The sequence below is a fragment of the Urocampus carinirostris genome, chromosome 15 (assembly GCF_059441175.1).
Source record: "Urocampus carinirostris isolate Australia breed hairy pipefish chromosome 15, RoL_Ucar_1.0, whole genome shotgun sequence".
NCBI lineage: Eukaryota > Metazoa > Chordata > Actinopteri > Syngnathiformes > Syngnathidae > Urocampus > Urocampus carinirostris.
The window spans coordinates 12,538,894-12,554,223 of NC_142363.1; the positions used below are offsets into that span (position 1 = coordinate 12,538,894).

Genomic DNA, 15,330 nt, shown 5'->3' on the forward strand with positions numbered 1-15,330 from the left:
CTTTATTTCAAAGTATTTCAATAATACAATACAAATTATGTCCAATAAATCAATTTCTTTTTTGTGATAATTCATAAAATAAACAACATAATGGTTAAGATCTAATGGATGGCATGGTCTTTGTCTAGTTTACCGTAGTAAGCAAATTTGGTACAAGGCTATTACACTTTGGATGGATTGATAGTAGAATCTTGCAGCTTCTCTTTTGTTCTTTCATCACAGATACTAAAAATAATGGTGTATCCGTTAGTCCCCTTGAATTTGAGAGAATTGCAAGACTTAAAACAAACTCACCCGAGATTTGCCATCTTTTTTAAAATATCATTTGTAAGAACTTCTAAATCTTGCTTAACTCTTTGTTGCACCTTCATGTCCAGCTTTAGTTTGCTTAGAGCCTCATTCCGTTCTTCCTCTGCTTCCTGTTTGGAGAAATAGTTTCAACTATCAATTTGAATATATTGAATTTTAGATGTTCTGTACCATGTGCTGTGCGATTCTTTTCTCTCGCTCTTGCTGCATCAGGTTGATCCTTTGCTCCAAAGATGACCCCTGTTCCTTAAGTCTTTGAACTTCTTGTTTTAAGGGCTTTAGTCGGGCCTTTAAAGACATTGCCAATTTTTAATTTGGCCACAGAATGTGAAGTTTTTCTCCCCACAATAATGCAAATATGTTGCAAAATATTCCATGCATCAGTGACCTGAGAAATTTAGTCTCAATGTTGACCCATCTGGCTTATTTTCTGTATAATTGTGATGTCACTGAAAGAACACTTTCAAAATGGAGAATCCCAATAACTCGGCAGCAATTTTAGTGAACAGCTATTGGATACCGCTTATTTCTGCTTTGAGAAAATTGAACTTTGGTTATTCTGTATCCGTCCTCTTTTAGGTAGGCAATTGTGGCTTTGGTATAATTGTGTCCGGCAACCTCATCGGGGCTTTTTTGTTTGGTTTGCTCCGGGCTAGCCCTTGTTGGCTCCCTACAGTGTGTTTAATAGCCGGCAAGCCTGGCGTTAGTGCCGGTTTTGCTTTTTTCGCAGCTACCGCTTTTGTTATTTCAGTTAGCTTGGGTCTGTGGCAGTTTTACCCTGTTCCTTGTTTATTTATTCCTCCGTTAGCGTTTTATCTGTAGCCTTTTCCACTTTTATTGCTGGTTCTCAGCTAGCCTGGCTGCATGTCCTTTGGTCGGTCAGCCTTTCATCAAGCTTTCCCACTGAGGCGGTGTCCACCTTTCGTTTTGGTCCCGGTTAGCCTCCTAGGTCCGGCTCTCCATGTTTTTTTCTTTTTGCCAGTTCACCTTTTTTTTGTACCATTAAATACACCTGCGACACACCTAGGTATTCGCTACATATACTTCTACAACTGCTCAAAACACTTGTAACCTCTTTGACTAATTAACACATACAGTAAAGCAATATGGCGACTGGCTTGCTAGGATGCTGGTGTACCTCTAATGACTTTTGAGACTTTTTCTGATTAAGAGCTATACAAATAAACATGACTTGACGTCGCAGATCAGCATGACAAATGCATGCATGTTTAGGAATTTGGGATTACCTTTAAACTTGCTGCCTGCTCACTGCTCACCCTCAAGGCCTTCTCTCCAAACTGCTTCCTCTTGAGCAATGCTATGAGCCGAGGCTCGTACCTGTTCGCCAAGTCCTGCACACTGACGCTGAGCCGCCGCTGGATGCGGACAGAAGCTTGACGGCACAAGCTAACGTCACTCGTAGATCTGGGCCTGCATGCCGTCTTCGCCTGATCCCTCAAAGAGTTGAGATGGTTTTGGTGGGACTCCTGGAGCGTAAATAACTCTTCTGTCAAACAATGGATTTGGGTTTTGAGCTCCTCCTGTAAAAAGATGAGTCTCAAAAATAATCCAAAATATTGCGACCGTTCTCTTGCAAACACCCACTGAAGCTGTATTTGCTGACTATCACTTATCAACCAGAGAACATTGGAGAAACCCATTCTGACACTAATTTACCTTGAATTTCCCTACGGGGATGAATAAAGTATCTATCTATCTATCTAAAAGTCAATGACGCACTGTTTTAGTCAATGTGAAAAATACACAATAATAAATACTGTAGCACCTGGGCGTCTTTGTAGAAGTATAACAAATCTTAAGGTCCTTTCTCTATTGGATATGAAATCAAAAAGCAAAGTTCCCATATTCTGGTAAACATTTCATAAAAAATAAAAATCTAAAGGTCTTTCAAACCGTGAAATCAATCATTTAAATTAGTGTTTGTAAGCTATTTTTGTCACTGTTCAGGCTAAATGAGTTTCCGCAAGTTCAATAAACTGTAGCGGACATGAATAATAATAATAATAGTGGTTTTATTTGTTTATTTTACCAACGCACAGTTGATAAACACTGCAAGAGAAAAAGTCTTAGTGAAGGAAAACAATATTGAAATTATCCATCCATTATCTGCACCGCTTTTCCTCAGTAGGGTCGCAGGGGTGCCGATGCCCATCCCAGCTATCTTCGGGCAGTGGGCAGGGGACACCCTGAACTGGTTGCCAGCCAGTCGCAGGGCACTCAGCGACAGACAATTCACTCGCTCAGTCACACCTAGGGACAATTAGAACCGGCCAATTAACCTGACATACATATTTTTGGAATGTGGGAGGAAACACACGCAAGCACGGGGAGCACATTCAAACTCCACACAGGAGGTTTGATCTCATGACATCAGAACTGTGCCGCAAACGCGCTAACCACTGCACCGCCATGCTGCCCCATATTGAAATTATAATAAAATCTTACATCCCAGATTCCAAATTTTATTATGAGCCTCCAAAAAGACCCCAGCCCTCCAGCTAAGGCACACTTTAACGCCATTACTTTACTATTCTGGCCCCTGTGAGAATTCAAACATGGTAGGCATGTGGCCAGTGTTGGGCCCGTTACTTAAAAAAAGTAATTAATTATAGATACTCACAACTTCTTCCAAAAAGTATCTGAGTGAATTGTATGTCAAAGAATTTGAAAAAAAAAACCAAAAAACAATATGAAAAGGAAAAAGAGGATGAGGAAGAAAAAAAAGAATAAACTTTAGTCTGTGAGAGATCTTTTGATTAAGGGCTATACAAATAAACATGACTTAACATTTTTATACAACTTGCTATTGGTGGCTGTAATCGGTATTGATATCTGTATCAGTCTAAAAAAGTAGATACATCCCTAACCTAAATCGTGTGAGCCTAATCGGGTCCATTTGGTGTCTGACCTTTGTTAGCTCAGCTTGGGCCACATGGTACTCGTGTTCAGCCAGTTTCACCTGGCTGTGGATGCAATCCCTAGCAGTGTTGAAGAGCTTCCTCTTCACAGTCTGCACTTCTTCCAAAGTGTACATGTGATCTATTCTGGCCTGGTCGATCAACCTCCGTTCCTTCACCATAGTTTCCCTCAGATGATCCACAATTTGCATCATGGGCTCCTGTCTGAACAGGAACTCTTGAATGAGCTCTTTTCTCCGCATATCCAAACGGAAAACTTCCTCGATGCACCACTCAAACATCTGTCCTATGCTTTCTATGTCTGACTCGCCCGCCTTAGGGTTGTCCATGTTGCCATTGTCATTACTTCGTCTGATGTCTTCAACAAATTGATTGATTTTCGTGGGTGGCTCCTCAGCTGGCATATTTTCCTGATTGTCCATGCCTGCAAGACGACAAAAATCAGAGATGATTGGAGACTGACTGAAATGCCGTTAATCAAATGATGATCAAAGATAACAAAGGATTCAATAGCAGTATGTGCTATTTTGCATTACAAGTAAAATAAAGGGCAACGACCTCACAGTTGAATCCATCAATCATAAGAGTCTCCATTTGTACAAAAGCATTTACTGGTCACGTGATCTCAACCGACACTCACTCAGTTTTAGGATGGCAGTTGGGAAAAACGGTCGGTCCTTGCAAAATCTCCCTTCTCTGTTTTTGTCGCAAGTAAAACAGAGGCCCACTTTGCGCGTATTAATAACAACTGCAGTCAGTGAGGTAACCCTATCCCTGGGTTAGGCTGAAGTCTGTCAGACCCCCACGGGTGTCATTTCCTCTCCCAACATGCCCTGTATGACCCAATTCGAAATGAGTCAGTTTTAAAATGTCAACAATAACAACAATGATAAACGTAAAAATATTCTAATAAATGAGCATGAAAACAAAAAACTTTTGCTAACCACATGGGTGCATAGTAAGTGTTTAATGCTAACCACTCTTTCAACCCAATCCACTTCATAATAACATGCAATTGTTAAACAATTTTTAACATCCTGGTGAGCAAAATCATGCTATTCGCAGCGTTTTTATTTTCAAACAAACATATTGGACGTCAAAGAATGGGTCTCATCGTTTGAGAACGCCTTACAGTTGCTCCTAATCTATCTATTTCATTTTTTTTTTCAATTTTGAAAGGGGCCACTAGTGTGGAGTGAGACACTTCATGTGTGCTGCTAGATATTGCCCAAATTTATCTTTGTAAAAAAAAAGGCATGCCATTGTTCAGTATCTTTGCTTTCTTTCAGTGATCAGCTGAGTATCTAACATTCATCCACATCAGTAGGTGGCAGCATATAATTATTCATTTTTTAATATTTTGTATACAGGTATCTGCTCATAAGGAGGTACTACAATATATTTATTAACTTATTTTGCATAAGATCACACTACAAAAATAATAAATCAAATAGAGTAAAAATATTGTACATACATCCTTTGATTTTAATGAATATTTTCTTATAATACTAAAAAAATCTGACAATAAGTCAAAACATATGAAACACATTTTTGGGTTCGACTGGCTGAAGATATTTGCTAAGTTTAAGTATTATTTTTGTTACTTTTCTGGAAAACCAAGATAAAAAATATTGTAAAAAAAACAAACAACCAAAAACGGGTTAAAAATATAATAAAATAATTCCATCAATCCATCAATTATTTACACCGCTTATCCTCAGTAGGGTCGCAGAGGTGCTGGAGCCCATCTCAATTCTGGTCTGAAATCTCCAATTTTATATCTGTTAAGATTTACAATGGGCTCAAACTATTTTGGAAGGTTATCGTGCTTGGAATATACATGTAAATTAAAATAATTTTTTATTGTCAACCTTATTATCATCATATCTAAATTCTACATTTTAAAGTTCTAATTTACTCATGGACACGCTCTGCCCACCCAAACAAAACTGGATGAAGTGGTGACAGGGGTCTGAAAAAAGGAAAACAAAAGAAGAAAAAATTAAAACATAAAAGGAAAAAGGGAGAGAAAAAAGAAGAATAAACAATAAAGCAAGAACAAATAAGTAAAAGGCATGGAAAAAAATAAATAAAGGAATAAAAAAAAAGAGAGAAAAAAAAAGTAAGTAGGAACAAAAAACAAAAAGAGGAAAAAGAAAGAAAAGGGGAATTAAAAGCTACTTGAAAAGAAACAAACAAAAAAAACTGTTGAAAAAGGAAAAAAGAAGAAAAAATAGCAGTATATTACCAATAATAATGTAATATTCTGCACAAAAGAAACAAATACGTTTTTGAAAAATCTATTTTTCTACTTAATTATAATAGGCTTTTTATTTCACTTTGCCATGAACTTTTAACTAGTTCAAACTTTGTTTTATACTAAGCAACTTTAAACTGGAGTCCCTGCGTGACAAAACAAAATGTCTGTATGTATATATATATATACATATATATATATATATATATATATATGTGTGTGTGTGTGTGTATATAATATTGAGTTTTCAGTGAAACAACAAAATAAGCTACACAATACAAGAATAAACTGTACGCTTTTAAAAACTCAAATCATGAAACACATCTCTGAAAAACACTTGAAACAGCGCTGAGCAAAAAATATTGGGGGAAATAGTGGTTGTGCCTTAGATCTACCCCCCTCCTCTGAGACTCATGTCTGGCAACAACCCTGTCCATTAAGCTTTGCTACAACCAAAAGGCCATAAAAACTAATAGTATTTGTAAACATTTTGGAATGGTTGTCCAATTTATCTGTTCCCCCCCAGGCATGTTTGTTTGTATAATTATATTTTCTTGTAATTTTGATTGTTTGTACAGTTTGGTTGTATTTTAACGCAACGATGCATGGGAGTGAACATGCGTTTTGTCCAATAATACATTTAAAATTTAAAAAAAGGGTTAAAAACACTATTTTATTCAATCGTATATGTACTTCTCCTAAATGTCCACTAGATGTCGCTTTCACACAGACCACCCAGCCACATCCACACCTGAGGAAGAGCGGTCCAGCCTCTTCCAGGTGGGCCGATACTCTTCCACGAGAGCACCACCTCTCCCGGCCATTTTCACACCGAAGCCCGGCGGGGCGTCCCGAGTCCTCAGACGGCTGACAACCAGGCTACCAAAAACTTGGACCAGCCTCCAAAGACGGCGCCTCGACACCCAAGCCCACTAAAGCTTCTCGGCTCTTTCCTCGCCTCTCGCGGATATGTCTCACCTTAAAAGCTTCGGTTACTGAAAAAGTTTTCGAGATAAGTGGAAGGAACGACTGCAAATGGAGAGGGGCTGAGGACAAGTGAATCCATCCGAAAAATTTAACGAGGTAGGCGTCAATTACAATCACGATTTTGCTTCGTCAAATCGAAATGCGATAGAAATGTGTTGGTGGGGTGCGTAGTTTGAGTTTCCTTTAAATAATTGAAAGTAGAACATTTTCTCTATTAAAGGGACAGTGTTTAATATTAAGTGACTCCTAATGGTACAAAAAACTCCCTCAGTGAAAAAAAACAACAAAATTGATTTGAATACTAGTCAAAAGTTCATGAACTAGCATACCAGTGTTATTTTTTATTAAATAAAAAAAGTCCAATGTTGAGAAATTTGTATTTCATTCGTAGAATCCCTACCTAGAGGTCTTGCTGCTAGGCTGTGCTCTTGGCACGCATTAGACAACCGTGCAGAGTGGTTCCATATTACACACTGGGGCTTTAAGTATGAATTAACATTTCCCAACTAAGTTCAAAAAGCCCTCATAATGTTTTTTTCCCCCCACCGCGTCTATCTGCCTTTATTTTACTTTCAGCAAAGCTGTTTGGAGCGGAACACATTAGGTCAAGGATTTGCAACACAAAATTTTGAAAGAGACTAAACAGATTGACAAGAAAAATAAATAAACAAATGTCTGGAGCCACATGATATTAAAACCCTCTTTACAAAACTTTCTTGAATAAATAGAAAAATGAGATTCTTTCAAATAAGTTTGTCATTTATTATTTAATATTTATTCTGAATAGAACTCAAACATTGGAAATTGAGGGGTGCGTGATTTAAAAACTAAAGGCTGGAATCATGATTTTAAGCCAGGAGATGGCGGGAGCAGAACACATGATTTAGGTGTATTTCTTAGACGCGCTAGAATAAACGTTCCTATTTTCCCTTTTTTCGTTATTTTTAACCCCCACCCCGAACATGCATGATAAAGGCAGATAGGCGCAATGGAAAATAAAGAATAAAGCCTGTTAAACTCCATTAAATTGTTGACACGTACTAAATAAAGAAAATATTTAACTTATAACTTCTTAAGGACACTTCAAACGACACACCCCACCTTTAAGAGTGTCTATGTCTTGTGCTCCTACAAAAAATTCCTTCATCTTTTTCTATTTTCATACATTTCTGAAAAAGCTCCAGAGAGCTACTGGGTCAGCACTAAAGAACCACATGTAGCTCTAGAGCCGCAGATTGCTGACCCCTGCATTAGGTAGAAGGTATGGGCGATGGAAGGGAGTGCTGGAGAGTGTCTTCATGCTCATTCCCGTTTTTGTTTGTTTGTTAGTGTAGTGGTTCTCCGCTGGCCTTACGTGACCCAAATAAAGAAAACAATTCCAAATCTCAAATGTATGGAATAAAAAGCTTGTGCCGTTTGAACCAGAGATGGATTATTTTCACATTTAAGAAAAAAAAAAAAGAAAATGGCTAGCAAAACCCAAACCACTTTAAGTAGTAATATCGACTTCAATGCCTAATTTCAACATTTTTAGGGGAATCTGAAGCTATTCACTACAGTGGCTTTGTCTTAAGGATAACCTACTCAATATATTATATATTCTCCACTCTTTAGGCATTTGGCCATGCTCAACATGTGTACAAACTTTATCTGACTAAAGTGAAATGGCGGTGTCAACTCTCATTTGCACGGAAGTATTGCCGTCAATAGTTTAGGAATTTAAATAACCTTCAGTAATTTTTTTTCTTTTTTTAGCGTTATTTTGTAAGGCCCGCGGCGAACATTTGAGTCCCGACCCACCAGTTGAAAAACACCATCAGTGTAGCATGAATATGGTGAAAGTAAGAAAAGTCCTGTTTCAACTACAGTCCAAAACCGAAAAAAAGATTTAAAAAAAAAAGAGTTTATTTGAGCTTGTCTGAAAAATGCCATACTTGCATGTGCAACAAAGGGAGCTTGATAGAAACTGCAATGATGACATAAGCCAGGAGATGGCAGTAAGAAGTATAAAAGTTCCAAATTCCGTACAGCTCCTCTAACATAAAAAAACACAATCTATAATCAAAACACTGTTTTGATCAATTTTATCAAGCATTGTTAGAAAAACATTGCACAGGTGCCCAGCCAGAGAAAATAAATAGCTGTTTGATATATCTGTATTTAGTTTTTGAATATGATAATAGTCTTAAATCCAATACCTCGGGAAAACGGGTTACACGTGCTAATCCATTGTTTCTTGCATTTACCTGCACAAGTTGTTTCATTGTCTGTTTGTAAAGGGACAATTTCATCTAATTGGTTTTGAAACACTCAAAATATACAAATGAAAATATTAATTTAGATTTTTTTTAAATTATGAGTAATAGAAAAATAATATCTCCCTTTTTTAGCACTAAATTTGGATCATTTGAATTAAAAACTCAATCCGATTGGGCTATTAAAGAAATTTGATTTCTTGATAAATAATAAATGATTAAAAAAAGCATGTATTGAATAAAAAATTGTAGCCAGCCATTTGAATGTCAGCTGTGAGCATGATGAAAAATTATATAGTATTGTTTTTAGTTAAAATATATATTTTAAAGGGGTACACTGAGGCTAAGAAATCCAGATGAGTGCAATCCTATTACCTTAAACAAATCGGGATGGGCGTCTCCTCAAATGTTCTCTCCAATGTTCTCTGGTTGATAAACGGTAGTCAGCGCCTACAGTGGGTGGTTTGGAGTGGTGTGTGGCTTTGGTGACATCCAGTGGACATATTCAAAACAGCAGGTCATTGTTTGACGAGAAGTGGCTCATTTTTTAAAATGCTTTTCTCAGCATCGTCTTGCAGGCCGGAATAAATCCGTTAGTGGGCACAATACGGGCCGCAGGTCGTCGTTTGGCCACCCGCGACTTTTATGGTACTGTATTTGAGAAATAGATTTATGTTGAGTGAGACGCATGAAAGGAAAAAAAACAAGGTGTGGGACATTTGCTTAGCTTGGCCTTGAGGGATCCTAAGTCAAGGTATTGTAATTTAAGACCTGTGTTGCTTCCCTTTGCCTCTGAGCGAGTGACAATGAAGACTATTGTGTTGTTTTCCATCCACTGGCTTGGCTTGACAGCGTGGAGCTCGCTCACACACTTGGATTAATCCATTCATGAAGTACGTGGGTTTGTTTGACAGAGGTGTGGAGTAATGATAGTACAAATACTTCATTACTGTACTCAAGTAGCTATATGTCCAAACACTTTTTATATACTGGGCATTAATCTGATCCAACTTCATACACGATAGAATTGATCGATGCAGATCAAATACAGATACTTTTTGCTTGGAAATGTCATGATCATTGAATGAATGAATGAATGAAAACTTTATTCGAACATCAAAATAAAAACAGAACAAAAACAATAACTATTACCTACCCCTTCATCTTCCCCACCAAATGTACCAATGATATAACAACAATTGTAATGATATTAATAATAACAGTTATGTTATAAGAATAGCAACAATAACACAACAAAGTTAAGAAGACGCACTATTCCCAATCTCCCGCACCACTCATACCCCACCCTCCTCATCTCTGTATTCCTCCAGGGATGTTCCTTTGTATCTAAAACTTTTCCTGGTAGGTCTTACCTTTGGGATTATCAATTCACTACAGCCTCTTAAGTTATAATTTCCCTCTTTCCGAATGAATATTTTATGGATGTTTTCTGGCACTATGTTTTTGTTGACCTTAAACTGCAGGAATAAAATATTTGTATGATCTCGATATCCTACCCTGTGTATGGTTCTAATTGCACGTTTTTGGAGGATAAAAAGGGGCTGTAGTGAACTTTTGTAATTATTGCCCCAGACTTCTGCACAGAACTAGAGAACAATATAATAAATACAATGCAATATAGTTTAAAATGAATTTGGCTTTATTCATTATTGAAATGCTTTCAGATACTTTAGTTTGTATGTGTCTGATGTGTTTTCCAGCTTAATTTTTTTGTCCATTATGACCCCTAAAAACTTAATTTCTGATACAGCGTCTATTGCAGCACCATCTATTTTTACTTCTAAATCTTGATTTGCCTCGCAATTACCAAAGAATATTACTTTGGTTTTATTTAAATTTAAAGATAATTTATTTAGATCTATCCATACTTTTAGGTTAATTAATTCATGATTAATACAGGTTACCAAATCAATATAGTTATCATTTGAATAGAAAATGTTAATGTCGTCTGCAAATATTACTATTTTCAATAGAAGAAAGAAAATCCTGGCTCGAATTATTTTATATTTACAATAAACACAGCACAAACATTTTAGATGCCATTTTTTAAAAATAACTACAGTATATATTTTTTCTATTACAACTGTTTCAGAACAAAAGTCAGAAGAATCAAACAAATAAAGCAGCAATGACAAAAATCCAAATATAATGATGTCAACATGACAACTACACCTTCCGTTGCACAATATTTAAAAAATAGTCAGGTAGTGCAAAAAGTGTTAACAATACAATGTAAAACATTTAACAGTATGAAAAAATGAAATCTCTAATACAAAAACTGTCGAAGAACAAAAGTCAACAGTCAAACAAAAAATAGCAATGTAACAAAATTACAAATACTGTTAGTGTCAAAAAGACAACTAAAATACCGTCCATTGCACAAATGCATACAATTTTCAAATGAATGTCAGTATTGAAAATAGTGGAAAAACAATTTGATCCAAATTTAAAAATTATACTGTAAACTAATCTTACGATCCACTAACCAAATTATTATAGTGCTAGTTAAAGTGGGGGCAGCACGGCGGACGAGTGGGTAGCGCCTCCGCGGCACAGTTCTGAGGTCATGGGATCAAATCCAGCTACCAGCCTTCCAGTGCGGAGTTAGCATGTTAGCATGTTCTCCCCGTGCTTGCGTGTTTTTTTTCCGGGCACTCCAGTTTCCTCACACATTCCAATAACATGCATGTCAGGTTAATGGCTGTTCCAAATTGCCCCTAGTTGTGAATGAGCAAGTGAGTTTTCTGTCTCTGTGTGCCCTGTGACTGGCTGGTAACCAGTTCAGAGTGTACCCTGCCCACTGTCCGAGGATAGCTGGAATGGGCTCCAGAACCCCTGTTACCTTACTGAGGATAAGCGGTGCAGATAATGGATGGATGGACAGTTAAAAAGGGAAGACCGTATCAACCCCAGGAAAATAATATTGATCCCATCCAAGTTACTTGCTTAGTATCGATTATATCAATGTTTTGATTGATTAGCCCAACCTTAATTTTTATATCACATTTTTATCACTTCTTTTGGCTCATGCAGGTGTTGGGGGTTGGAGAAGATACACAAATTAAAACAAATGATAATTACTATTCTGGTAAAGGGACAGTGTGTGCTATTTAGGACTTCCTAGTGGGATAAAAATGTTTCATACATCAAAAACTAACAAATTATTGCTTCAAAATAATAAGCAAAAATATATGAATTATAATGTAAATTTGCATAAAAAATACTCTTAGGTTTGAGAAATCTGCATTTATTTTACGTAACATGAGCCTCACCTAGTGGGAGGTGATTTAATTGTTGGACATCTTGCTGGTACGATTACCCACAAACCTGGGAAAAAAAAATGTGAGAAAATTGGTGCGATTTGGTCACTTACAGTCTCTGTAGTTTGTATTCTTGCTTGCACTACACAATACAACAACATTTAGTGATCAAATAATACATACTGTCTCTTTAATGTGCTGATTAATTTGTCTATTAATTGACAAATCTTTTGAAATAAAAACTTAACCTCATATTCACATAAGAATAAACAAATGGATTTAGAAAATTGTTCAGCCGTAAAACAAATCCATATTCAAGATTTTTTCTCTTTTTGGCAATAATATTTAAATAATAACATCCATGTGCTCTCCAAATGGATACTTTTAAAAAATGAACACATTTACGCCATTGTAACCTAAATGTTTTTGTTCAACATCTAGTGTCATTGAAATTTTGATTGACCACAAAGATTGTTATTTAGGTGCAATTTTAGGTTCAGAGCTTTGGGGGTGCTGAGCACCCAGAGTGTGTGGCTGTTTTATCGTTACTGTGGGTAATAGACTCTCACCTGAACCTGGTTGAGCACCCTCAAAAACGAACTGGTTACACCCATGTTGTTAATCATGTTCAACAATATCATTCAGCGGGTATTTACATGAGGGAAGCTAAAATTTTGAGTATTTGGGGAAATTGAAACAATATAATGTGATTTATTTGTTTTTGATACGGTTGCCCCTATTAATAATAGAATTTGGTCTAATATCAGCTGCAATTACGACATTGTGTCTTTTCAGATTGTATCCAAATTCTCACTTATTTTCCCTTCTCTGCAAGCGGTCCATTCCAGATTCCACTCCTGCTCTTGTATCCAGCAGAGTCGGAATATTGCATCAAGATTACTCAAAAATAAAATAAAATAAAAAGCTTAAATAACTATCTTTTAGTGTTGGCCAGGCATAAGATGAGTTTGAGAGTAGCAGGACTAAAACAAAAGTTTATTATTCTTACCTGAGTCGACTTAAATAACCAGAACTGTCAATTCAAATTCCTTGGTGCCCGATACATATTAAAAAAAAAACCATACATCATCTAGAACTCCTGCTGATATCGGATTAGTTTGATACCGGACAAAAATTGCAATTCCTAAACAGTATCGGGAATGAAAAAGGTGCATTGGGGCACCCATAGTAATTTGTAAACGCTTTTCTACCAGAAATGTGAGTAGCAAGATATTCCTTACCAATTGTCTGATTCATTCTCATTTTTCACATTGTGTGACACAAGAATGAATCTTGTTGAATTTAATATATATTGTTGAGATACACAAAACACCAGCATCTAGAGAATGTTTGAGTGAAACAAAAAGGCGATTATAAAGATAATTTCCTGGCAGTGTTCATAGAGCAGCTTCAAACATGCTAGGCCAATGCTCGTTAGTTATTTTTTTGTTAACTGTTCTAGGCAATAGAAATTCTATAAATGAGGAAACTGTTATGAAGTATTCTAACACATTCAGTCAAATTTGGTATTGCAGTTTTGAAAGAAAATAAAAAAATATTTTTACTTTGGTGCTGAGGATTATTTATGATGTGTCTTTTTTACTTGGGCAAGGGAGTTTATTCTTTTGCAGTCCTTTCAGATGAAAAATAAAAATTGTACTTGAATTCTAAGTGTATACTATTTCAGTAGCTTATGGGTGCATAAATCTTCTTTATGCATATTGTTAAGGCCGATGTATGCTTTGTGAATTTTTATTTGTTTAACCTTACCTCGTGCTTTCCATGTTTGTCGGATAGCTTTTGTGGACTTTGAAATTTGAAAGTTGAGGTCCTAAGCCCCCTGTCCCCCCCCCCCCCTGCCTAAAACCCCCAACTACTTCATAAAGCTTTATTCTAGCCTCTATACTTGCAGATATATGTGAGGCTGAGGCCAAGCCATTTGTTTAGAAAGGGTGTGTCGCATAATGGTGCTCTTTCTCCGCCAGCCTGCCATGCTGGGGCATGCATGTGCGTACCCATAGAGATTGCAGGTGAATTATGCAATCGCCTTGAGCACAGCAAAAGCCTTTGGTAGAGTGGGAGCTACGCACCATACAGTATTAGTAACGAGACGGAACGGTAGCACTTACGGGACCGTTTAAGAAGACTATAGCAACATGGTTCCTTCTGAGGTAAAACTTTTTCTTATTTGGTTTAATTGGTCTGGAGATATTTAGGGGAAGAACTATGAGATGTTTTAGTTGGTACTCGCTTATGATGATTGTGTGTTGGTATGTAAATGATGTGTGAGCGTTTTAAAGTCTGGAAACACGATTGATGAGTGACACTGTGGATCAATAGGCTTAGCAGATGAGTAACTCATCAGTGGATTCTCATTGCAAACATTTAGCTTACACAAACATGGAGGGATGCTGTCAAGAAATTTCGTAAAACAAAAAAATAAATCTGGCCATTAATTAGATTTGACTGAAGTTTACTCTTAAGTGGTTCTAAAAAAAACACGAAATCTAAACATAATTTTGTAGTAAAGTGCAATTAATAATCACAATTGTTGAAAAATAAAAACTTTTTGGTCAGTCGGTTGTTAGTCTTTATACTTAACTAATATTGTAATGAGCGATATGCCACGTAAGGACAGAACTTACAAAAAGATGAGTGTTTACCTAATGATTTTGGTATAATGTTCTAAAATATTTGTCCTGGAAGAAATGATCACAAATACACCTGATTCCCAAAGTCATTGGTCATAAAGGAAAACAGTTGAAAAATGATGTCAAAATTCTGTAAAAGTAATTTGAGGCCTATTTAAAATTTACTTTGCATGAAAGGACATCGGTGTCATTACCAGACATAAACAATTAAATTAAGCAGCTATCAAGCCCAAAGCACAGTCATTTTGCTCAAATAAACAGGAACTGGAACTTGAGTATGTGCGCTGATACTTTCACTGGAAATCTATAGCAGGTAGCCCATAGAAACAAGGATTATTTTTGTGCTGATGAAATGAGTTAAATCTTTCCATATCCTTGTTTCATAAAACCTTGTTTTCATTGTTATCATTTCATATTTTAGAGTTTAATGGGGTAAAACCAATGGTTGATCTCATTAATGGTATTAAGCTAAAGTGAATCACAGGGCACTATTTTCAATTTCTTTACAAAATAAACTAACAGTTTTTAGAATAAGCAACATGTTACTCACAGGCGAAATATGAATTATTGATTGAAAATCAAATTGGATGATTTTTGGAACCGTCTTTAGGGTGTTAGCTTTTTAAACAGTAATTCAACAAACGTGATTAT

The 15,330-nt window shown here is 36.4% G+C and overlaps 2 protein-coding genes across 6 annotated transcripts in view; one reads left to right on the plus strand and one right to left on the minus strand.

The window, feature by feature from the left end:
- Positions 1 to 71: 71 nt before the first annotated feature.
- LOC148351577 (syncoilin-like) lies at positions 72 to 6,940 on the minus strand. Of its 4 annotated transcripts, none has more exons than XM_088354170.1 (6): positions 6,893 to 6,940; positions 3,239 to 3,672; positions 1,557 to 1,850; positions 481 to 597; positions 295 to 419; positions 72 to 225 (listed from the first exon to the last, which is right to left on the minus strand). In XM_088354170.1, exons 2-6 carry the CDS (start codon positions 3,668 to 3,670, stop codon positions 162 to 164), a joined length of 1,032 nt encoding a protein of 343 aa, XP_088210296.1. In that variant the 5' UTR covers positions 3,671 to 3,672; positions 6,893 to 6,940; the 3' UTR covers positions 72 to 161. The 4 variants fall into 4 exon arrangements, with proteins under 4 accessions (XP_088210296.1, XP_088210294.1, XP_088210293.1 ...); XM_088354168.1 differs by lacking the exon at positions 6,893 to 6,940 and adding an exon at positions 6,257 to 6,630 and having other exon boundaries at positions 3,290 to 3,672; XM_088354167.1 differs by lacking the exon at positions 6,893 to 6,940 and adding an exon at positions 6,257 to 6,630.
- LOC148351578 (uncharacterized) overlaps positions 6,273 to 15,330 on the plus strand; it is a 41,816-nt gene continuing 32,758 nt past the window's right edge. Inside the window, exon 1 of one of the 2 annotated variants that reach the window (XM_088354164.1) lies at positions 6,273 to 6,588. Coding sequence is in view for 1 of the 2 variants with exons in the window: in XM_088354163.1 (XP_088210289.1) it covers positions 14,185 to 14,199 (15 nt within the window). In the remaining variant the exon portion in view is untranslated. Of the gene's footprint in view, positions 6,589 to 13,972; positions 14,200 to 15,330 lie in introns of those variants that run through there. The other variant, XM_088354163.1, reaches the window with a different exon arrangement.

What these genes read in the sequence shown, in the direction of transcription:
- LOC148351577 (XM_088354167.1), bottom strand. Translation starts at nt 6,329, where the DNA reads ATGGCCGGGAGAGGTGGTGCTCTCGTGGAAGAGTATCGGCCCACCTGG. An exon ending in GCTGGACCGCTCTTCCTCAG is followed by an intron (nt 3,673 to 6,256) that starts GTGTGGATGTGG and finishes GTCGTCTTGCAG; the next exon opens with GCATGGACAATCAGGAAAAT. An exon ending in AAAGAATCGCACAGCACATG is followed by an intron (nt 420 to 480) that starts GTACAGAACATC and finishes TTCTCCAAACAG; the next exon opens with GAAGCAGAGGAAGAACGGAA.